The following is a 25,428-nucleotide window of genomic DNA, read 5'->3' as shown; positions in this document are numbered from 1 at the left end:
GTTTTCTTTAAAAAAATAATGGTAATTGTTTTTTCTATATTAAATTAATTATTTAGTTGAATCAAGTTTGTGACTTAGTTCTGGTGGGTTTTTTGTTTTGGGGTTTAGTTTTTTGGTTTTTGAAATGTTATTTGCTTTTTTATTTGTATGGTTTAGAGACTGAGTCCTTCTAATCCACATTGAATTTTCAGTTGAAATTATGCTGCAGATAAATCTGAGAAAATACAAGCAGTAAGCTATTGCAGTTTAAGTGATTTTGAGGTTCCAGCTGATTGATTGACTCACCATGGCCACACTTGCTTCTGGATTGCTGAGCAAAATGTTTGTAAATCATACACAGTTGGTAAACCTTTAGTAAGAGGGGAACGAAAAAATGAAAGGATAGCTGTTCCTGAGTGAAATTTTGTAATTGGTATTGTCTAACTGGCAAAGAAATAAATATGTTGTAGTCTGTCATGAGGCCCAGTGCAAGAATACTTCTATTGTAACTTATGGAATATTATAAGTAACTTATATGGGCTATAATGAGTGACTTGCTTTGTGTAAATGATTATTAGTTTTCTTGTAAGGTAGAAACTGGATTAATAATTTGCACATTGGTTATTCTATATATGAGTGACTGATAAAATCCAGAAGGACTTTCTGAAATTTTAAGAATTTCTTTGTAAATTATTTTATACAAAATATGCAGGTGTTGGTAGAGTAGTTAGGAATAAAGGTTTAAATTCAGTTGGTTTGAAATGCTGATCTTTTCTCTTTCAGAATAATAGCTGTTTGAATTGCCCTGGGATTTTTCTTCTCTGTTTTGTTACTCTGAACTTTTGATGTGGTTTACACAATTTTGTTTACTAGTTTACTGTTTCTGGTACTTCAGTTTTCAAGCTAAACATTTCGAAGGGAAGTGAAGAAAACATCAACGTTCCTGATGTGCCTGTTAAGAAACACTGATGTTGAGAAACGTGGCAGAACGCTGCTGGGAGGTGGCTGATGACAGTGTGTCATGCTTTGAATTAATTCTCCTTGGCACTGGCTGAGTTGATGGTATTGGAAGTCTGGAGACATTCAGCTGCTGAGTCTGAAAGTTGTCAGTCCATCCAGTTTGTGCAGTCAGCAGGTGGATAAGCTGCTCAAGTTGTCAATTCTGAATTAAGTGTGAAAAGTGTAATGTAACAAGGTAAATGAGGGACCTTGGTCTTGAAGAGAATGTGTTTGTTTTATCTGACTTGATCTAATTTTAAGAAACAGAGAATCAAGCCCTGAGATCAGAAAGTGTAGTAAAAAACACACTTTGTTTGTCCCATGAGAACTTACTAAGAATTAAATAATGAAATTATATTTAAGTTCAGAAATGCAGCACCTCGTTGTTTTTAAGGTACCTTGCTGAATGCTGAGGTGTTGATACAGGATATTCTCATTTGTTTCCAGTCACTTGTGTGCTTTGCGTGTGTTGCAGTTGCGTACAGGGAGGGGACCGGTCCACACTCAGTTCCTCCCTGTGTCTGTGTGGTTTTTTCCTATTCCAAAAGAAACCAGAACATATAAACAGGGAGGAAGCTGGAGATGTCCTGTGGTGCAACTCTTGAGCGGCTGTGAGGGAGAGCAGAACAGCTGTGTCCTGCACAGCGTCTGTCCCACAGCTGAGGGAACTTGTTGGGATGAAAACCAGTTAAAGTGCAGAGAGAAGAAAGCAGAGAGCTGACTCCTGACACTTCCCTGACAACCTACATGGGAAATACTGAGTAGTGTGGTCAGGGAATGTGCTGTGCATTAAAGCCAAGGGGTGTAAAGCTGAGGTTGCCTTCCAAGAGCTGCTGCAGTCTGTCATTTAACAATGTCTAAAATACAACCTCTTCCTCAGCCCCGAGGAGCTACTGTCAGGCAACAGAGGCAGGAGGTAATTTTAAGATCAAGTAGCAGAAGGACTAGCTTACTTCTCTCCATGTCTGTGGTAGACAGACTAATTCCTGCCTCCTCACTGGAGCAGCCTGGAAAGGTGCTTTCCTGGGAGGGGGCCTTGCCCTTTGCTTGCTTCCTGTATCTGGTGGATTTTGTAGCTTCAGTGGAGATTCCCATGAATTTGCTTACGAACAATCAGGAGAGCTGTTACTGATCTATATACAAATTTCATATTCTGTTTTTCTTATAACAAAAACATCTCAATTGTTTTAAGACTGGCTGGACAAACTTTTGAAGCATTTTTTTGGTGCACACTTGAAAGTTCTTCTAGTGAAAGTGTCAGATTTTTTTGTTTATTTTTTTTAATGACAGGGTTGAAATAGTGCAAAGCTCTAATAATCCAATGAAACATTCTGCCAACCTGCATCATTTATTGGGTTTGATATGCCTGGTATTTGCTTAGGAACTGAGTATACTACTTGTCTGCAGAAGAAAACTTCTTTCCAGAGAAGTTTAGAAGAAAGAAGCAATGGGGGACACACGTCTCTTTTGAATTTGTATTTAACCATGTTGCTCTTAATGCTGCCAATTCCCAGTGGCCCAACTTATTTCCCTTTGAAACAAGCTATGGATAGCATCTAATCCTAATTAAAGTTTATTAAAACTTCATAGTAATAGTAGAGTAATTATAGGTAGTGTAAAAGTCTCACTGATTTTTCTTTAATCAAAGTGTAATCTTGTCTACAGCTGTATTAAATTTAAGCTTGTATGACAAACCTCTTGGTATGTCAAAGCTTATTACTTAATAGCAAACATGTTTTTTGTGGGACGGCTGTGTTTGTACTGGGAGTGCAGTTTGAATCTTATGTGGACTTAATTTGAGGGCTCATCTGTTTTGGTGATGTACAGTACAGATTCTCTTTTTCCGTGGAGTAGATGGACCAGTGTAGATGGGACTGATTTGATGCACAGTGCCAGTGCATTGCCACTATTATTAAATGTCATCATTTTTAATGACAAACTTGCTGAGCTTTCTTCCATGTTCTGTTTGGACTGTAGATTTTGAAATAATTCTTTAAATGTTTTTGCTTTGAGTTGCCAGTGTGTGTGCTTCTGTTGGTAGTTGTTTTTTTTTCTTTTAGTAAATGACTCATTCTCCTGAGTTGCTTTAGTTTCTGGACTTTGTTTTTTGTTCTTCTAAGAGCATAGATAATGAATTATAGCAGAATTTAATATGTTAAATGTCAAGAATACATTTCAACAAAGGGCTGTCTTTGTAAAGAAAAAGCCTAACTGTTTTCAGAACAGGAATTTATTTTAAATGCTGATTAGACATGGAAAAGATTTACATGTTAATTCCAGTTCTTTTGCAGTGTATGGCCAGTTTCTAGCTACGTATTTTTTACCATTGTTTAGAAAGTTCAATTTCTATTTTAAATGGGAAAAGCCTTTGACAGCATTCTGATTTTTACATATGCGTGTTATTCTGGGTAGTATTTCAGTAACTTGCATAATTACAGTTGCAGGAACATTGAAGCTGAGAAACCTAATTTTAAAATCAGAGAAGTAGGAGAATTGTTACTGTGGATGTTGTAGCATAGAAGTAGCTTCTGTTGGAGGCCCCAGACGGTAAAGATGGAATTAATAGTTCAGGCAACCCACAGAATACTTGGGTATAGTTCTATAATTAATGGAAATTTCGGTTTTAGAAAAGCTCCTTCATAATATAAACAGTCTTCAGCTGCAGTTCGTGCTCTGCTGTTTGTGGCGTTGCTTTGCAGTGCCCAGCCCGGGCAGTGTGTGCATCGTGGCGTTGCCCTCTGCCGGCTGCAGCTCGGCTTTTAGCGAAAGGAAAAGGCATTGCCGTGCTTAGGGAAGGCAGTCAAGGATTCTTCCTTGCAAATGATGAGCTGTGTTGTGCTTTTTACAGTAGCAGTGTGTTCCCTGCTCTGTGGAATGGCATCACTTGTTCCGTGACAACTGCATAACACCAGGACTGTACAAAGAAAACATAACGGGATTGTATAATTCCATAGCAGGGACTACCACCCTTAAATATTAATGTGGAAATAAAAAACCCCCATGGATTAATTGTATAACTTTTTTATGATGTTATGAGATTGTCATTGGTGCTGGTTGAGATGCACCTTTGGCCTCTTTATGGGATAGTGGTACTTGTAACCTTTTGGTGGGGTTTGGACTTGAATTCTAAGTGAGTGGATGTTTAAAAAAAAAAGTATTCATGTCCTTCAGGCCACTTTGATTAATTTGCTTTTTTTGTGGTATAGAATGTGTGTAGAATATTTTTGTCATATTTTATCTACAGTTGTCACTTTTCTGTCTAATTCAAAGCATTGTAATTGAGTTATGAGAAAAATCACCTGATGACCCTCCACTCAAGGAGTTTGGTAGTCAGGGGGGGACTAGTCATCTTTCTGTAATTTTGCATATACTTTTCAGGATTGAAGCCACTTAAATTTGGAATAAAAAGCTATCAAGCTTATCCTAACTGCTCGGTTAAAAAAAAAAAAATAGAGAGGGGAATGGTGATGATACTGAAGTACAAAGAACAACCAAGTGATTCAGTGTACACAGTGTCAGCAGTTTAATATCTCTGCTCTAGTAGGTGAACTGTGAAAAATTTCAGTGTATGTTTCTAGCCATTATAAATGTATATTGACTTGGGAAGAAAAATGTTATCTTGTGTTTTGTCAGTTGGACAGTGTGACCTGAAATCTGCATATAGATGGAGTTGTCTCTGATTTTTATACCTGGAAGGATCTGCCATTTGGAAAATTTTCTTATGGCAGTTAAAGGATTAAAACATTAGTGAAGGCTGTTTCTTCTTAAACTGCCAGTCGAGAATACTGATGCTGGAGAGAGGTTCTTTTTGTACTTTAAAAATGTTCTCTGTGTTTTAGAGGGAAATATGGCACACTTAGTCCAAAAAATAGCAAGGTTTGATAATATCTTTCAGAGATGTAGACAACTGCTCCCTCAGACTTTTTAGCTGAAAGGGTGTGAGATACCAGCAGGACTTTGTGATTCCCTTGCCTCTGCTCCTCGTGCTCACTGGCAGATTGGTCATGGGCACTGATGTGTTCTGGGTACTTTTTTATTGACAAAGAGATCTTAAGAGATTTGGATTATTGGTTGTTTATTTGTATGTATTTGTTGATTTTGGGGTTTTTTTAGCTTGGCTGAAGAAAACCATTGATGGGCACAGGTGTTAGCAGTGTAACATCCCCGATGACTGTGGATATGATGGAAAATAGGTAGGATAGTCTGTGTAGAAAGCTTTACTGGAGGTTTTGCCATGTTAGCAACCCTTTTAATCTGTGAGTCCAACCTACCACGGATGTGATTGTTGCCCAGGATTAAGATGAGCGTGAGTCGTGAGTCACTGTTTGAAACCGTAATTACCATATCCTTGAACGCCCCACCTGCCCTCTGCCCATTCCTCTCTGCTGGGGTTGTTCTGGTGTTGGGAACCTGTGAGAAGGTTCTTCTGGCGTTGGGAACCTGTGAGAAGGCTGCAGCACCTGCCCCTAGTTTTTTTTTTTGAAACCAGTAGGACACAGCTAAAGAAATGGCTGATTAATATTCTTTAAGATTGCCTATCAAAAAGCAGCCCATACAACCAGCTCATGTTGCTGGCAGACCTATTTCCATATGTGGATTTCTTAACTTAAGCTTAAAAAATCCATCTTTTTTTAATTGTAAAATTGTGGATCTCAAATGAGCACCAGAATAAATCAGCCTTTGTTCATAAATACCAGCATTTAATTACTACTTGCGTTGAAAATCTTGACCCAGGAATGCATTTCAAATAAATACAGCCTCCTCCCAGACTATTTTCGCTCTCACTTTGTTGGAGGTATGGCTTGGCAGTGCCTTGAGTACAAATATTAAACTCCCAATTGTCAAATTTCTCCTCTGTGCTGGAAAATGAATTTTCCGTCTTTGGATGGAGCCGCACCCTTCTCTTTCGGTGTTTGGTTTCCAGTTAATTGCATTTGCTCTCTGTGTGGAATGCTGGAGTTCAAAACACAGAATGAAAATAAATTAAATTTAGTATTTTTTAAAAAAAAGAAAAAGTTTTGGTCCTTACTTGATACAGAGAAGTCTTCAGAAAAGCAAGGGAGGAGCATATTGCTCTGGTGACCCCTTGTTTTCAGTATGAGGAACTGTGTGGTGAACTCTCACTACACTCTATTTGGGTAATATTTGTGGTTTGGACCTGTTACAAAAATATCTAGTTTGACATGATTAAAATTAGTGCAGTGTCATGTGTACTTAGGCAGTTCCTTTCAGTCAGGACTTGTACTTCTGCATCTTTATTGGCTGCCTTGAATTTTTATCACCATAACATTAAGCTCAGTATGGTCACTTCAACTGTAATTTAGGAATGTGCTGAACATTATTTTCCTTGTGACACCTGTCAGCTGTTAATAAATAGTTCAGGAGCAGATGATGTCAGAGAGCAAGAAATTTTTGCTTTTTGCAAAGGAGAGCTGAATTAACTAGGCCTGCTGCAGATCTTTGTTTAAAAAAAGTAAAAATATTGTAGTCAGATTAGACAAGTCCTTTCAGACAGAATGTCCCTTGTTAAAAGGAAGGGAGACAACTTCTTCCTGATATTTTTAGAGTTTTATGTAGTGTTATTGTGGCAATACCAAACCACTATTTCATTGCAGTTGGATGTGTCTGTGAAATCTGATGTGGTTTTTTCTTTATCTGACTGTGTGATCACTGGGAGTTTTCTCTGCTGTAAACCAGCAGCAGTATGGAATTAATGACAGTAGGTACACACAGTGCCTGGTGTGGAAGGAGCAGAAATGAGAAAAGTTTGAAAACAACTTCTCCCTTTATTCTCTAAGCAGTTGAAAAGTCAACATGTGAGAGGAGATTCTCCTTTAGCAGGAGCAGAGGAGCTTTGATGTAATGATTAACTAATTTAGAAACTTAGCAGCGAGTAGCAAGACAGTTAAGCAGCTTTTGCAGTTCTGCACCTGCCTTGAAATGTCTGGGGTTATGTTGGGAGTTGGAGTTTCCTGATAAACTAACGAGCTGCCTCATTCCTTGTGCTTTCATATGAGTAGATCTTCTCTCCTGGCGGAGTATCTGGTAATCTCAGCTTCTGTTGTGGTTTTTCTTCAATTTGCTTGCAAATGAAAAATGTAATTCTTTGCTGATAGAAGTTTAGTAGCCCAGTTTTCTTTAGGAAAATTTCCATTTCAGTTAATTTTCTGTTAGTCACTTGGGTATCTTATTAGCTCAAGATTTTCGAGGAAGCAGAAACAATGGATAATATTAGTGTTGCATTTTTCTTTCTGAGTATTTATGGACAGATGCTGACAGTATTTCAAGATTTCCTCTTATTTTTAAAACATTTTTCCCCCTTTATCTTCTACTTTTTGTGTCATTTTTGCCTATTCTTCAGTGTTCTTCCACAAAAACAATTTAGTGGGTTTCTTTAGTAGGTGTTGAAGATATTTGATTTTAGTTTTTATTTATGCAAGGTTTTCATAAGGTCAGTCAAAATTTAAAGACCAGGAGAGATTTATGCCTTACCTTTGTGCTCTTAAATTAGGGCACAGTTCTATCCAAACAAGACAAATCTTCATTTTTATGTCATAATTTTCATTGCAATTGTCAGAGACAAACCCACAGTTTATTATGGTCTTGCACTTCATTAAGTTGGCCAAAGAATGTTAACTATCAGGTTTAACTATTTTTTGATTGTGAATTTAAGAATAAAAATTTTAGTTTTCTGAATAGCCTTAGCATTTTTCCCTAGTGCAGGATATTTATGGGGGCTTTTGCCTCCTGAAGGCAAGAGTAAATTGCAATGATACATTTCAAACCTTTAGAAACATGTATTTGAAAAGAAATTGCGGTTATATGTGGGAACCTGCTCTTTGCACAGCTTATTTATTTTATCTGGATTCATGTGTCCTACAAACAGTCTCTGGGACTTTGTACACTTCAAGAGTGTGTTTACTTTCCTCGTCGCAAAGTTTGACTGTGTCGTTTTGCCAAACTCTCATTCCGTTTATGATAGTAAATAATTGTGTTTAGCTCTCAGTTTAGTTTTGTGGGCAAGTATTCCTGTAATGGCATCGGGATTGATGAGTATTTCACCAATACTTTACACTTAGAAGTGATTATCCTGAGGAAGCCTAAGTTTCTGGGTAATGGGCTATTAAGGTGTTTTGTTTCTTTATTTTAAAGCCATATTAAGTTACAATGTATTTCCGTAGTTGATTAACACAGAGAACACAGGAGCATTCAGTGAAACCTCAAAAAGTCACCTTGGCCGTGTGTTTTCCCCTGGGTCAGTGTTTGATGTGGACAGAGAAGTCGATGTAAATGATACAAAGTAATCACTGGTGTCACAGTGGTATGTGATACATGGCTTGTAGAAATGTCTGGTGTAACAAGAGGCTGAGCTTCCTTAATGAAATAAAGCACAAAACTTCTTTGCAAGAAGTTTCAATTTCCTTCTAGAAACCTGTTCTTCATCTGTTTTACTGGTTTTATGAGTCCATTGCACGAGTCAGCTTTTTAATATGGAGCAGGAAAGTTTTTTTCAAAGTCTGTATGTTGTATAAGACATTGTCATCTGTGACAGCAGGAAGAGAAAATAAGTCACTTTTTATGTTGCTTTAGTATTCTGTTGAGTCAGTTTGAGCATCTTGGAGTGATGTGTGAGTAATCATTTCTTGGGAATCTTTTTCTTGATTGCACTTTATCAAATCTCAGCATTTTCAGGATGAGAATTTCACATGGAATCAAAATAGTACTTGAGAATTTTCACGTAGGCTGAAAATTAAATATCCTTTGTTTTCCTCAAGAAAATAGTATATAATTAGTACTGAGTTTAGGGATTTTTTTTTTTAAGAAACTTTTCTACATTGTCTATATTCAGAATGGAGTTGCATTTCCTTTTCTGAGGCTGTTAATGTCCTTAATCTGTTCTGTGTTTTCTGTAAAAGAGGAAGTTTTAAAGCCTGGCATATGTGAAGGGACAGACTTTCATTCATCTGTGAAGAGAATAAATTTAAAATTGTTCTAGTTGTCCCGAAACCATCCAGAATTTGTAGCAGAAGGCTGATATTCAGAAATTCTTGCGAACTGTGAGGACAAAAGTGAAGTAAAAGAGACATTCTAAGGAGTAGTAATTAGTAACTATGGTGACAGATGTCTCACTGTAGCAAGTCAGTCAGCTATATATAAACCAAATTACTTGTAAATTAGAACTCTTCCTCTACATCTCTTCTTTTTAAAAATAGCTTTTTGCATCAAAAGTAGTGACATTGATGTGTAGAGAGGGATCTATTTTTGTATGGTGTTGTCACATTTTGTGGTAAAACATTTTATCTTGAGGTTTTTGGCGAGTATCTTGTCATTCTGCTCCTTTTGACAGTGAATGCCTTTCTGGATTATTTGAGTAATCTATGGATAGATCAGCACTTGTGAGCAACTTGTACCTTTCTCAACTTCTTCATTCTGTACCTTGTGCTTCCTGCAGAAAATTTTATGTAGAAGAGGGATTAATATTATGTATCAAGCCTGTGATTGCTTCAGCTCACATCCTTCAGCATGAACCTTCTATGTGAATGTGCTTACTACAGAGTGTTGAGGAAGGAGGCCTTACTGCATAGTAGGGGGTGGCCAGGGCTTGTTCTTCTGTGACTGAGTGTTTGACTGCATTTTGCCATTGTGGAATGTGATTATTGGGAGGTGTTAACTGCACAACTGTCAAGTTTGGTTAGAAAGTCTTGTTTCTAGGAAGTACTTTGTGAGGTTATTTGAATGCCACCAGTTCTGCAAGAGGAGAGTGAAGGCAAGTAGGTGAGGAAAGGCAACCATCCTTTCTGATAATGTTTCTGTTCATGGTGGTTGTACAAAGTTTTGGATGAGTGCACAGTTGGAGGAGAAATGTTGTTTTCAGTATGATCTATTACTTTAATAAAGGTATATGATCATCTCATAGGAAGGATTTTTTCCCATATAAACTACCATCATCATAGTACTACTGTATTTTTTCCAGTTTCCTTGTTTTAGATGTTTGGAGTGTTGATAGTTCCTTTTAGAGTTGATGTAAATAAAAGCAATCTGAAGGTGGGTTAGTGATGTTCATGCAGGTCTGTGCTGTCCATGGGGTTGTTGGGGGAGTCAGAAATTGTAATGCAGTTTGTTTACTTATATTTTCACAGAATCCCAGAATGGGTCAGGTTGGGAGGGACCACAGTGGGGCATTTGGTCCAATCTCCCTGCTCAAGCAGGAGCACATGGCACAGGATTGTGTCCAGATGGTTCTGGAACATCTTCAGTGAGGGAGACTCCACAACCTTTCTGGCCAATCTGTTCCAGTGCTCAGTCACTGCACAGGAAAAGTTCTTCCTCATGTTGAGGTGGAACTTCCTGGGCATCAATTTCTGCCCCTTTCCTCTTGTCCTGTTGCTCAGCAACCCCAAGCAGAGCCTGGTCCCTTCTCTGACACCTCCCTGCAGACACTGACAGACATTGATGAGATCTCCTCTCATTTGTCTCTTCTTGAGGCTCAACAGGACCAGCTGCCTCAACCTTTTCTCATAACAGAGATGCTCCAGTCCCTTAATCATCTTTGTTGCCCTCCCCTAGACTCATTCCAGGAGCTCCTTGTCTCTAGTACTGAGGTGCCCAGAGCTATGTATTTATGAAAAAGCATATATTTCATAAAAGCAAAGATGATGCAGATCATCATGGTTTCTGACAGCTGTCTCCTAATGCAGAGAACTTCAAGTTCTGGTTATGAACTGTATTTTAAGTACTTATGTACTTTATGTACTGACTCTGACATAGAACAGTTGACAGAAATCAGGTGGTTGACATTGTAAATACAGCCTGCTCTCTGCCATTCTCTTCTTGACTGATGCTGCTGCTGTGGAGGTGTGAGTACATGGCTTAGGAACCAGCTTCTGAAGTAGGCTCATTTTTAGCCCAGGTCATTGTTATGTACCAACCAAATTAGGCAAACTGAAAATGATAGGAATTCTGAAACCACACTGGGTTGTTCAGCTGTCCCTACCATTGAGCCAACTTTGCTGCTTTCTCTGATGGGTAAGAGGCAGATAACCAGGATGGTGGTGGGTTCAGCTGCCTCATTTCTTTTGTCCAATACCACAGGTAAATTGAAGACCTCGGTCTGGAATGGTATAATGGTTGTGAAAGGTGTGGGGGACTGTGGATTGGAGTTGAGGGCAGCAATGCATAATTACAGACAGGTGGTGGAGATTTTCCTCCTCGTTTTCATACACGTGCACAAACCTTGAATTGTGAGTAGAGTTTTTTCCTTTGGTTTTAAACTAGAGAACTTGGATTGTGATGTAGTTTGAGGTCCTCCATTTAAACTTTTAGCCATATTCTGCCAATCTCTTTAGTATTAATTACTTTGAAAATGCAAGAATACTGCTTGAGAATTATATTTGGTAATAAATAGCTGAAACCCTTTGAAGAGAATGTTTTTAAACTCTACATTCCTAGTTGTAAAACTGAATAATTAAAAAGTATTGCTTAATCTTTTTAGTAGCTTTTTTGTTAATAATGACCGCTTCCTTATACAAATTTAAAAAATCCTTATAAAGTAAATGTCTGATGTCCTCTTTCTGAGTTTTTTTGATGTAAAGTAGATTATGTGGATACCTGCAAATATTAAAGAATAGTATAGAGCTATTGACTAATGGTAACCTTAAGTCCTCAGCTTTTCACCATCAGACAGGTTCAGTTACAACTACTTGCAAATGTGAGGGTCAGATAGTGATTTAGAAAGTAAACACTTGTACCTAATAGGCACAACAAGTAGGAGGTGGCATTAACTCTGCAAACATGCTTTCATGTGTTTCTTTTTTTGTGAATGTTTTTAAAATTCTGATAAGTGTAAGTGTATCTGTAGAGCTTCCCAGTTAAAAAAAGCATTGCAAAGTTGTTTGTCAAAAAAGAGGTCTGTGCTGAAACATTTGGAGGTACAGCACACCTGGGCATGTTTGCTTTGTTCTGTTGAGAAAGGTGACATTTTTATTTATAATATTAGGAAGAAATTCTTTACGGAGAGGGTGATCAGGCATTGGAATGGGCTGCCCAGGGAAGTGGTGGATCCTCTGTCCCTGGAGGTTTTTAAGATGAGACTGGATGTGGCATCAGTGCCATGGTCTAGTAACCACAGCAGTGTTGGATCAGGGGTTGGACTTGATGATCTCAGAGGTCTTTTCCAACACAACTAATTCTATGATTCTATGATTTTGCTACCGAGGAACACACCGGAGCAACTCAGGGTTGTAGAGAAGCTTGTGTTTTGGGCACAGGTTAAGCTGTTGCTTCCTCTCCATGCTGGGCACTACCTACCTACCTAAGGTGCTTCCTCCTCCTGCTCCCCAAAAATCCATCCGTCTTCCCTTCCCCGTTGTAGCCCCTGTTTCCTTTTCAGGCAAAGTCTGCAGACTCTGCTCACACAAAAGTTAAGCTGAGTGACAGGGCCTGTAGTGAACTTCAGAGCACTTAAATGACCAGGACATGGCGAGCAGCAGAGGGATTAATATTTTACAGCACTTCAAATACATCTGGAAAGGCCAAACTGTGTTTATACCCAGACTTGGTTATGCTGGCACAAAACCACTTTTACTGCTGCCGTTTATTTTGCTTGACAACAGGTATGAGCAACCAGCAGGGTTGTCCTGGCAGTGCAGTCAACAAAACTTCAAGGTGTAAACAGACACGGAACAACTTGGTCAGCAGAAGAGCATATTCCCTGCTGTCCTTTCCTTCCTGCCCCTTGGAGCTACTGGCAGGTTTGGAAGGATAGCACTGAATTCCTGGGGGTAGCTGAGGATTTTAACCTTTTTTTCATCAGAGTAGCTGGATTTACATTAGGCTTACACTTTGAGTTGAAAATTTGGAGTGACTTTTTTTTGTCCAGTGCTATATCAAAGAAGGTTACTTTTTTCTCTTTTTCATTAGTGCACGGAAAGAGTGATTAAGTTTATTATTTTCTTCAAAGATGTTACTGAAAACTACTAGCAAGTTTTACTTCACTCTGGAGATATTTAATAGTTATGGTCCCTGAATAGCCAACTGCCACTCCTTCACTCCGTTCAATCTGACTGGAAAATCCCTTTCTTCACAGCTGGTTGCTTTTAGTTTCATAGCGTGTGCCTGCCTGGGGTAGCTTGAATCATTTTAAAAATATCTCTAAACTTAATAAACTCATTTTGTTTCTAAGTTGAAGGATCTGGAGTTTAGTAAGCGAAAAGCTATTAGATCTGTGTGTTTAAGAACTAGAAAACTAAATAGAAAAGCAATTTTGCTTGCTGTACCCCACCCTGTGAATTATGCTTGCTTATGGAGACAAATTCTTCTACTTCCTTGATAGGCGGGTGGAGTTAGGCAAGTGAGAGGAATGGAATTTAGGATCTGTCTAAGCAGACCAGAATGAAGAACTCAATCAATTGGATCTGGAGATAATTTAGCATTTGAACTTCTCTATCTTGCAGCCAAAGGGCTGACCTGGAATTCAGTGTGGTTTGCACAGTGTACTCTGTTAGCAGAAGTGCTGCCCCCCAAATGAGAAATACCCAGTGTTAACACTTCAAGGAAGATAAAATATTCTTTTAACAGTATGAGAGAAAAGCTTCCTAGCTGCAAACGTGACAGATGTTGGCCATGTTAGTTTGACCCTGGTATGTATTGTTTTCAAGTCTTTGGCCTTGCACAGCCTGACTTGTGCTCAATGTACTTCTCTTCCTAGTTGAGTTCTCAGCATTAAACGAGTAATTGAACACAGTCGTGCTATTGCTTAGTCAAATTCTGAGCTCAAGCATTACTCCAGGGCAAGTATTCCAGTTTCTAGATCCTGTTTACTTGCTGCTTTTGAGTATTAGCTTTAATACTCAGGGTGCATTTATAATGCCTGCATTAATTGTTCAATGATTATGTATTGTGAGTAGGGGAAGAATCTGTCATCGTTAACTGCAGCATTTTATGGCTTAACTGCTGTGGCTGACAGCCTTGCTACCCCTTGGTGGCAGTAACCATGGCAAAAGTGAAGCTGCCATCTCCTTAGTGGCTGTAGTTCAGAATTTGACAAATTAATTTAAGTCTTTCTGGTTTAAGCTAATGCCTCGAAGCCTCAAAGGTTTAATGGGACCCTGAAGCACATGGGAGTTGTGTTTACTACTTTCATACAGGGAATAAAGGATGAGGAGAAGAATGGTAAACTAGGATGTTCTGAAATTGAGATTCTCTTTCTACATTAGTTGTCTAGGCAGCGAAAATATATGCAATAAATAAAATACAATAATGTTTGACTTTCTGTAAAAGCCAATAGCCTACATTTTGGTACTTATTAATTATTAATTCAGCTATGGAATAAGGCTGAAATAGCTTTGACTATATGCTGTGGTTTGTGTCTGCATTTTTTGATGTAGAAGTGGTTCCTCTTCACATACTGAGTCTCAAATCTCTGTAGACAAACTCAGTTCTCCAGTAATTCTCCTCAGTGTAACTCTCAGCATAATGTCCTGAACTGCAGTTTCAAGCTGAGTTAGATGGAGTAGCAGTAACGTGCCCTTAGAATGGCAAAGGATGGCTGTACACAGTGATAGCAAATATTAGAAATATTAAAAAGTTGGTCAGTTGTTTGTTCCTGTTGTTAGACTGTAATTAAATCCAGGTAATTAAATCACTGAAAAAGTGTGCTACTTTCTTTGCAAGATTTTCTGTGCATCTCTGAGCCTGTTTTTTGTCTTCTCTGAGATCCTTCAGAAGTGTCTCACCCTATATCAGGCCTGCATATGGCTTGGGAACCAGAACACCTCATGACATTCTCACTTGTCAGGCTAAGTAAGGAGTTCTTTTCAACCTCCCTCTCAAAGGTGTTACAGTAGTAATCATGAAACAGAATCAGCTTTGTTGTTGTTATTTGTTTTTATTTCTTTGAAGAAAACGGTTTACCTACATTTCATAAATAAGGTTAAAATCTGTCCTCCTGGAGCAATTTGCAACTTCTTGATGTCAGTTAAAATTGATGTATTTTATGTGCTTAACTTTAATATCTTATAGTCTGGAACCCCTGTGGAAGAATTCTTATTTCACTAATCAGGAAATATTAGGAATTTGTTATGGGGAAAAATCATAGTGGTATCTAACTGCATGAAAATAACACGTGGACTGTGATTTAGCAGGTTGTTGATACTCCTCTGAGTCATTGACCTAGAAAGCAATGGAACTTAAATGGAATGTGATTTTTGTACACCACAGGTCAGAGCAGAGGAGGTACTTTTTTGTTCCATTTGCAAAACTGAATGGTACCTTGAAATGTTATAAATATGAAATGTGTGAAATAAGTACATAATTCCTTGCAAAGCAGGGAAACAAAAATCTGTAGGAAACTTCCTCAATGTAGTTTCTAAGGATGGACTGTACTGGAGAAGTTTGAGTGTACTGACAAACTACAAGTTTTATTTTAGAATAAAGATTTCAGAAATTTTGTAGAAGCAGCATGGTAAGGTGTCTGCGATTAACTGAGCTTATTAATGGTGTATAAATGAGAGGGGATGTAAAGAATAAATTATTAAAGAGGAAGTACCGGCTGGGATATCTCTTTTTGTCTGAGGTGTTATGATAATGGAGAGTAAGTTTCTTGAATACTTTGTTACCTTGTATTTTTTGAGAAAGGGGGAACCACCACTCAAATGATACACATAGTTACTGTGTGAATTAAGGATGTGATGATCCTTTCAGAGTCCTCAAAAGCTGAGTTGTTTTGAATGTGTGTGAGCCACCTTCTCTGCTCTTGGTCGAACTCGTTGTTAATATGAGGAACACAAAGGCTGGGACTTTCCTCTGAAGCGAGGTGTGATTTATGAAAGCCGGTATAATTAGGCCAATATATGCTGCCCTTTTTTCCGGCAGTACCGGCTGAAGCACCTCCTCGTGTAACTTGCGTCAGCTCTCGAAACTGGTTTGCGGTGACTAAACAAACGCCTGAGCCGGTCCAAGTGAAGGGGTGGTGGAGCAGCTCGGCAGCGAGCGCTGGGAAGGGAAGGATTCATCCCCGCTCCGAGAGCTGGCACTGCTGCCCGAGCCTGGGCTGCGCTGAGAAGCAGGAAGGACAAATGGTTTCGCAGACGGCGCTGTGTGACACAGCTGCTGAGGCAAAGGCGTTGGTTCGGGAGCTGCAGAGCCCGCCGAGGGTACTGTGTAATTAGCAGTGCATCACATAGCAGTGTGCGGCCAGGAGTGCCAGTTCATGGATGGACACGTTTGCTTTAGGGCTTGCGCTTGATTTTGTTTCCTAAAGATAACTTTGGTAATTATGCAAAAGTGATGGAGGGACTGACCTTTGAGAAAGATCACTTGAACTGGTGAAAACTGGTAGGGAAGTAACATTTGAATTCGCTGCGTGGAAGGGACCAGCTCAGCAGGTTGCTGAGCAGTGGCTCCATTAAAGAGAACCGAATCCTTTATGCCAGGACTTGAAGTCAGTGCATTTCCCCTTCCTTAGACATCAGCTATTAACATGTGGCTGCTATTACTTATTTCTTTACCAGAGGCAGGAAGAAGAGTATTTACAAACAGGATGAAAAGACTTGAAGATTATCACTTTCCTAAAATGTACATAATGCAGTTCAGTAGTATGCACTTACTGGACACCAGTTATATAATATTACATGTAATTTGTATTTTCTGTGGCCATTTGTTTACAGATTTCATTTTGCAGTTTGAATTTTGTGTCTGCTCCTGTTTTGTGAGTTTTGTGTGGCTGATGCTGTGTTTCGCTTCTTTTCCTGTGGTCTCTCTCCTGTATTTCCTTGTGCTGTCTCACTTGTGCCCTGTTTGCAGATTCTGCAGAAGTGTGTTTGCAAGGGGCAGTGATTAATCAAAAAGTTGGGAGGGATAAAAGGCAGGTATTATGCATAGGGAAGAAAAGGGTGGGGAAAAGTAAATAAGCACAGTATTTGTTTCTCCTTGCCTGTGACTCACTTTTTCATAACAGGAGAATTTTCAAATGAAGCAGAAGGCTAATTGAAAACAAACAGGAAGCAAAAAATAATTATCTGTGCACTGAATCATGAAAGGGTTCAGTCCTTTCAGACTGTTAAATTAACAAGCTAATTAATTTGATTGGCTTTTAAATGTATAACTGTTATAAAAGCTATATTATATACTATTATATTAATAGATAGTATTTCATAATATGGAGAGTATTACTTAGAGTAGGGTGGGTCTGATTATTAATGCAGTGAATACAGTCATAATTTGTTATCCTTAATTTGTGTTTGCCTTCATCTTTATTTTCTCTTCCTTCAATTTAAGATCTAAAGCATATCTGTTGGGGTAAAAAAAAAAAGTCTTTCACATACTGCTTTTCATTCTGTCACATCATACACCTATCTGAGCTTTCCTGTGCTGGCATTCCCCTTGATTACTGCACTGAGTCCCATGTCCTGGACAGAATGCAATTCAAGCTCTCCAGTTAGGGCTGCTGCTTTGTGCTCCTTGGGGTAAGCATATGAGATATGTCTCACATACTTGGTGTCATTTTCCAGTATAAGATCTGAAGAGCCCTGGTGCTGAGCTCTCACTGCATTCTAAACCCACCTTTTCCCTCGACACTATGGTTTTGAGTTATGTATCACTTTTTTGAGGAGTGCAATGATAGGGGCAAATAAAAGCATGCCAAATTCTGCATGGAATCCTTAAAAAAAAAGGAGTCAATTGCTTCTGTAAGCAAAACATGGGAATACATTGATTTCTCTGAAGGCAATATCTTCCCCCGACCTTATGCCTGCTTTGGGACTTGATGAGATCCTTTATGAGTGCAGGAAGCCAGGGATTTTTACCATCCCACCAGGTTTCTGTAGTAACTGTTGTCAGCTTGAACTGCTGTGACTGACTCATTTCAGTAGTTCCACCTGGCTAGTTCGTAACATCCCAGTCCCCTCTTTGATGCCCTCTGCTCATCAGGTCTTAGCCAGAGACTCCAGTCTCCTGCCAGGTGACTCATTTGTAACCTGTTCTCAGATGCAGCAGTTTTGACTACAAGTCTTGTGTCATAAGCAGTTTCAGATTCAATAAGTTGCTATTAACATTTAATTAACTCTACAGATGGATATTTACAAAGGCACTTGATGCAGCAATCTTGAGATTAACTTAGTGGCATGAACTAGTGTTGGCTGAGAGGTAAAAGCAGCCTGTTGTTTTCCCTTAGTTTCACCATGGTCTTATGGTTCCTGAATTCTGTCTTCTGATAAAGCTTTTCCTTATGTCCTCAGTGCTAATCTTCCCTACAACAAGTTTATCATGGAACACTGTTACCTTAAATGTATGAGCAGTTAGAATTTTTGTGTGTTGATCAACATAAATATAAATTCTTACATATATATGGCAAAAGGTATTGTTGCTAATGGTGTCTGTTCCTTTCTGTGCAGGCAGTTGTTCAAATATAGTTTGTAGCAATTATTTCCATAATGTATTTACTAGGATTCAATTGCATGTTCAACAGCTAAAAATCAAATACAAATATTTCTTGATAATGGGAAGGTGTTGCATCCTGAGGGTGTTTTGAGTTTGACACGTTTATTCTCTTCTATACTGGGAGATCAAGTTATATTTTCTAGCAAATAAAATTCTACTTGAACTTATGTTTCATCATAGTTGTCTTATTTTCACAGATATTTTACTATTCTTTTTGTTTGTTTTTACAGTTCTATCTTCAAGACACTAAAAGTAGTAATGGTACCTTTATTAATAGTCAGAGACTGAGTAGAGGATCTGAGGAAAGCCCACCATGTGAAATAATGTCGGGTGACATCATCCAGTTTGGTGTAGATGTGACGGAGAACACGCGGAAAGGTAAGGGTATGGATCATTTTCTGTTTTTTCAAGTGTGTTTATTTAGAACATCTGATTGCAATTCAGTGTTTAAAAGTAAATAGCATTCCCATTGTAACCCCTCCAAAGCCCAACAAACCAATCCATAGTACAACAGTAGAATTTTTCAAGGGCATTAAGTGAACAAAACAGAAAGACAGTGCCTGCTCCATTTGTTACTCATGATTTCATCTTTAGCCAAGTAGGTTATAGTTCTCAACTCTGAAGTATCAGAGGAAGGTTAATGAAGGTTAAAGAAAACATTGTTAAGCAATGGTGGTGGTGAAATGTTTTGTCATGGAGAGCTTCTGGAGCTGTAGTATTTTTGAGTGATTCATTGTAGTGAAGGTCTCATCACGTTGTTTCACTTTTCTCAAAGATGATGTTGCAGAGATTCAAGTCCAGGATGTCTAGTTGAAATTGTCTGGGGGTTACTTAAAATGTTTCCATGAGAAGTGATTGCAAATATTTATGAATACTAGCAGTACACGTGGAAGAAATCAAAGGAATACATTGCATCTGATGAACCTGGAACTGTTAATTTGATGAGATGCTGCTCTCACTCAGAGAAGCTGAATTTGTTCAAGTGTATTTAGACTAAAACAATTTTAATTGTAAGATTTAGTTGGAAGAAAAATTAGATTTTACTTGTTTTTATCAGCAATTATTTGCAGTTAGTTTATGGGAAAATTTGTGGAAAGTTCATGGTAAGCAAAATCCTTGCCATGAATTCTTGCCAGTAGTAGTTCTTTCCAGTGGTTTTACAAAACACCATCCCAGTGACCTGTCATTTGTGTAATGAGTGATCAGACTGTGCAGCCTTCCTTGTCCTTTTCTCAAGCTTTGAACGTAGGAGCCGTGCTCCTGTTACTGATGAATGTGTTGAGCTTGTTAATGAGGAAGAGCATACAGGTTTGCTTTCCTCGCTCTCTGTGCTCCCCCAAGCAGTGAAGGGAGATCATATCATCATGCTGAGGCACAAAGCAGTTTGGGTGTTTACCCAGGAATGCCGCTGGAATGCACATAGACACAGTTTTTTCACCGGTTCGTTTCAGGAGTCTTAGATGTTCCTGTTAATCTAATCTAGTCATGCAACAGACACGAAAGTAGTTTTTAAATTAGTGATTCCCTTTAAAACCACTTTGCATTTAGTTATTTACATAATGCCTTACTTGCACAAGACATTTCAGCATTCTGCTGGGTGTAATTATAAGGTAATGACAGGATAGGCAGAGTGTACTTGTCTATGTAAATTCTGAATTGTGTCAATATTGCTAGAATGCATTTATTTTATTGTTCAGGCTCTATCTTAGTAAATAATTTCCTTGCAAATGTGATCTGGATTTGGTTCATTAAAGTAGTGGCATGTTCAGTATGTGATTTTTCAGGTTATCAGGTATGAGCACTGATTCCTCAGCTTCCTGCTGTGCAGCCAAAGTCAATAGCGGGCCCTGCAGAAGTGTTTCCATGCCTCCTGCTTCCTTATTTGTCCACTTGCTGTATTACTGACAAGTACAGAGGCCTGGCCATTTCCCTCTCCTTAAAACAGCACTTAGCTATTAACATCTTGCTGCACTTTTCTCTGTTTTAGTGTGGTTTATACTCTTTTAGCACTTGTTAATTTTTTCAGTCAACACCAGAGCACTCCAAGAGTTAACTGGCGGTATTTCCCTGCCTGGAAAGGAGGAGCAGCCTTGCAAAGCAGGGTCAAATAATACCAGATGATTTAGTTCAAATACAGTTTATTTACTTTTTCTAGTCAGGTTTGGACTCTTTCGAACATCTCTTCTGTCATGGGGTGTTTGAGGGAGCCTGTGCAGTGAGGAGCCCAGTGTGTTCTGTGGGGTGGTGCACAGACCCTCAGGGGTGTGAGGGGCTCCTCGGGGCTCGATAGTGGCTACCAAGGCTGCTGTTACCGCACTAATGAGGGAAGAGTAAACCCAGACCGTCCCTTGTGAATTCTTTCTCTAGGAAGCAAAAATTGAGACAAACAGAAACGTTTTCTATGTTCCCATTGTGCTCCCTGTGCAGCATAATCCATTGGGGTTCAAGGCAGCTCTTGGAAGGGTTTGGAGTGGTCAGGTGCAGTGTGAGGCAGCACCGTGTTTCGGAGGGGTGCAGAGCTCATGACTGGAGTGTGGTACAGCAAATTGAGCAAGAGCAGGGTTTAAGTCCATGGTGGGAGTGGGGCAGGGTGTTACTCCAGGGTGGGAGCTGTGGTTATGGGGCAGGTGTTTCCCTCCGTGGGGAGTGGGATGTCACTCCATGGCCGTGGGCCGGGGGTGTCACTCCATGGCCGAGGGTCACTCCATGGCCGTGGGCCGGCGGTCACTCCATGGCCGAGGGTCACTCCATGGCCGTGGGCCGGGGATCACTCCATGGCCGAGGGTCACTCCATGGCCGTGGGCCGGGGATCACTCCATGGCCGTGGGCCGGGGATCACTCCATGGCCGTGGGCCGGGGGTCACTCCATGGCCGTGGGCCGGGGGTCACTCCATGGTTGTGGGCCGGGGGTCACTCCATGGTTGTGGGCCGGGGGTCACTCCATGGTTGTGGGCCGGGGGTCACTCCATGGTTGTGGGCCGGGGGTCACTCCATGGTTGTGGGCCGGGGGTCACTCCATGGCCGGGGGTCACTCCATATCTGTAAATCACTCACTCCATGGCTGTAGGATCGGGGTCACTCCATGGCTGTAGGATCGGGGTCACTCCATGGCTGTAGGATCGGGGTCACTCCATGGCTGTAGGATCGGGGTCACTCCATGGCTGTGGGCCGGGGGTGTCCCTGTGGGCCAGGGGTGTCCCTGTGGGGCGATGGTGTCTCTGTGGGCCGGGGGTCACTCCATGGCTGTGGCCCCGGGGTGTCCCTGTGGGGCGATGGTGTCTCTGTGGTCCGGGGGTCACTCCATGGCTGTGGCCCCGGGGGTGTCCCTGTGGGCCGGGCGTGTCCCGCCCTGGGCGGTTCTCGGGGAGGCGCCGCCGGGCCCCGCGTGTCCGGCGCTGTGGCGCCCCCTGGCGGCGGCGCGGCCGCCGTGCCGGTGCCGGGCGGGAGCGGCGGCCCCGCGGAGCGCCCGAGGTGAGCGGGACCGGGAGACGGGAACGGGGAGCGGGGGTGGCTCAGTCCCTTGGGGAAACCAGAGCTCGCTTCGCTGCCTTGGCTTGGCACAGACCTCAATTTAAACGGTTGCTGCTGTCCTGTGCAGTCAGCGCTGTAGTCATGTTTTCTGTGTCGCTTTCCCTTTCCCTTAGGCTTTCTCATTATTTTTGCAATTACAATTAACTGATAGCTAAAGGTCAGACTGCGGGGTTTGGGTCGTTTTTTTCTTTCTTATTGTTTTTATTTTATAAACTTATCAAAATGCTTGGTACCTTTTCCCAGTCACTGTCTTTTGCTAAATGCTCTTTATATCGTAATATTTTACACAAATAAAGCTCCTGCAGCTTTTAGGGGATTTTTTTTTTTTCCTGTCTGGGTGTTGACAGAAAAACTTCACAATTATGTAATCTCACAGCAGACCTACCTGATATATGACCCAAAGGTAAAGGTGTCTGTTGGTATTTAATTTCAGATACCCTAATGTTTTCTTATTGAAATCACTAATTTCCTCTTGAAGATTCTTCATTATGAAAGCTATGTATTAGAGGCTACAGCTAATATTACTTTATATAATGTGATTTTTAAGTGTTTTTACAAGAATGGATTTTTTTCCATTATAAATAAATAAACCTTGCAGATTAATCTGTTTTGCCCTGTCATATAAGTGTAATACTTTACCAGATCAGCTTGAAAAAACAAGGTGCTGTAGCCAGGAGGATGTGTCTGCAAAGCATTAGCTTTTAGCTATGGATAAAGGTTAAAAACAACTCGGCTTAGTTGGATCATTTCTCCTGTATTTTTAGATTCTATTGAGGTAGCTTCCTCAAAGACTTGTCTCATTTCCCCGGCGTATTACCGATGTCCTAAAATGCCCATTGCCCTTTTTTTCAAAGCTAGATTAACTGTTTTGCTGATATTAATAACTGTGAAAGTAGAGCAGCTATTTTGTATGTTGATGGGTGCTTGAGGTATAGTAGTACATGATAGGTGACCACATACTCCTTTGTATCTCTTTTGTGGTGGTATTTTGGGTACAATGTATCTTTCCATGTATCCAGAAATAATTTTTACTTCCCAGTTCATAGAACCATCCAAGGAAAAAACCAACTAAAACTCAGACATAATTTGACTGTTTGCAAAGACATTGGAACTGGTATCAGTAGCATTTTTGGGAAACACTGTGAAGAAAGCTTGATGTAGGAATCAAATATTGCATTTCCTCCTCTTATTCCTTAGAATCTCTCTGGAGTTCAAAGAATCTTGAATTTAGTCCTTAAGAAATAAGTTTTCCTCTTCTGAAATGAGAGGCCATCTAGGGCTGTGCATTAGATGTGCACAAGCATCCCAAAATAGAGATGTTTTGTCTTGAATGATGCTGCTTATGGTGTTAGAGAGGATGTACTTCTCAGTGGTTCCTACACACTTCCTCTGCATTTCCTTTTTGATCCTTGTTTGTAAATAACAACCACTTGGCAAGTTGAAGTGAGCGTCAATGACACAAGTTGAGTGTGTTGCCTTTTGTCCCTGGATGTGCTTGTAGGAATCTTGTCAAAAAGGTGGCTCATTATTTTGTTTATACCTCTGCATTCCCATTGCCTAGCTCAGGTAAGATGCATTCCTCCTTCCTCATTTTAGGTTCAAAACACACCATTAACTTTTTAAATTACTATAGAAAAGATGGGTTTCAGGTATTTCTTTTGCACGTGGAAGAACTGGAACTGCTCCCCAGCCAGGACTAAGTACACAGCAGAGCCCCTTCGAGTTTGTAATGCTGAAGTTTCCTGTCTCCAGAGGAGTCTCAGGAAGGCAAACCCAGGCACTGGTGCTTGAAGGTGTTCCTGCCTCTTCTTCTTTGCCTGTCTCAGGGTTTCTTAAGATGGTTTGATTGTTACTATAACCTTAAGTGTTGAATTTACAATTCAATAGTAGTGAATCACGATGACTTAGTATTTGTTTCTTTCCAGTCACCCATGGATGTATAGTCTCCACAATCAAACTGTTCCTTCCAGATGGAATGGAAGCTCGATTGCGATCAGAGTAAGAATAAATATTCATGTATAGCAAAACTCAGCTACTCTATAATGAGGATTTGATTGATATTATGTTTAAAATCAGTGTAGGAACAGTTTATTTTCCCATGACTGTGCAAAGAAAGTGCAAGGAGAGCATGGTTCTTTTGCAGGCATTATGGAAAAGAAATCTCATATGCTTGTAGCTTTTAGAAATTAACTATGGAGAATAAAAAGATTTTCTAAAAGAAGAAACAATTTCTTATGAAGTTGAGCTTTTCTGACTATTTGTGGTTTAGTCTGCTGAAATGGGTATTAGAAGCAGAAAAATATAGGAAAAAAGAAAGCAAATGAGAAAATTCTCCTTCCCTCTTTCTTTATTTGGGATTATTATTTTTGCTCCTTTAAATGCACATAAGCTCTAGTAAAGTGAAGTTCATGGAAACTCAGCTGAATATTGGCAGGGTTTCTGTGCATGTGTGCATACTTTGAAGAAATTTGCACTGAGTAGTAGAAACCAAAACCTTAAACTTTTTGTTTGCTCTGAGTGCCAATTACAAATGACATAATTTTAATCATCTTTCATTATCAACAATTGTATGTTTTATATTGCTTATTTAAATACTCTTTTATCATTACTATCCAGAAACACTTGCATGAAGCTTTAGGGTGTCTTGTCTTCTGGGAAGATAAATAAAAATAAATTGTTATGGGAAAATTTCCATATAATTTCATGTCCTAATTAGTAATAGTAGAAATGTAGAGTGTTAAACTTTTAGTTCTTCTGAAAATGTGCAAGTATAACATTTACTCTAGTGAAAATGTACAAAATTCTGTTAATTTACCAAATATTGTTTTACTCTGTTGAATTTGTAAACGAGAATAGTATATCCACTCCTTTAATATTTATTGTTTTGTGTAAATTGGTTTAAATCCTAATAAACTAATTTTTAAAGAATCAATTTATGTGAATACTGAAATAAAAGTTGGTAAAGAGAGCTTTTAGAATAGCTCCTGTATTTATAATCTGACGTAGTTCTGTAACTTTGAAAAAGTCTCACAGCACAGTATTAACTGGTTTTACATGTTTGTGTATTAACTCTTCAACTTTATCCGAAGAGTGAACTTAAGAATACAAAGCATCTTGATTAAATGCACAGAACTAGTGATCTTCTGGATTTTTGAACTGCTATTCTGCACTTTGTGTTCACTTTCTTTATTTTTTTTTAGTGTTATCCATGCTCCATTACCAAGTCCTGTTGACAAGGTAATTCAGTAATTTACTGGTTTATGCCTTATTCAGCCACATGTTGGTTTTGGACTTGTTATAAAGATGAAGAAGTGGTGGAGTCTGTCCAGTTACATTTAGATATGTTTTCCACTGTCTGTGGACAGAGAAGGTAGTGCAGTATTATAGTGTATATTTGAAGGTAGTTTGACTTTTTACATTATGGTACCTGAAAAACATGTCTTTGGAACAAAACTACTGATGTTAAGATAATTAATTTCCAGG

At 39.6% G+C, this 25,428-nt stretch overlaps 1 protein-coding gene across 37 annotated transcripts in view; it reads left to right on the top strand.

Annotated features, from left to right (window-relative positions):
* SLMAP (sarcolemma associated protein) overlaps nt 1-25,428 on the top strand; it is an 86,489-nt gene that overhangs the window by 15,282 nt on the left and 45,779 nt on the right. For 17 of the 37 annotated variants that reach the window (XM_032698585.1, XM_032698587.1, XM_032698569.1 and 14 more), the window contains exons 2-4: nt 18,645-18,798; nt 23,871-23,943; nt 25,146-25,182. In XM_032698585.1, the coding sequence (XP_032554476.1) occupies nt 18,645-18,798; nt 23,871-23,943; nt 25,146-25,182 (264 nt within the window). Of the gene's footprint in view, nt 1-6,886; nt 7,024-15,912; nt 16,131-16,227; nt 16,247-18,644; nt 18,799-23,870; nt 23,944-25,145; nt 25,183-25,428 lie in introns of those variants that run through there. The other 20 variants (XM_032698597.1, XM_032698588.1, XM_032698596.1 and 17 more) reach the window with 4 other exon arrangements.

This window comes from Chiroxiphia lanceolata, chromosome 11 (genome assembly GCF_009829145.1).
Source record: "Chiroxiphia lanceolata isolate bChiLan1 chromosome 11, bChiLan1.pri, whole genome shotgun sequence".
In the NCBI taxonomy this organism is placed as follows: domain Eukaryota; kingdom Metazoa; phylum Chordata; class Aves; order Passeriformes; family Pipridae; genus Chiroxiphia; species Chiroxiphia lanceolata.
Note: the sequence above shows the minus strand (reverse complement) of the source record. Positions and strands in the feature narration are given on the sequence as shown.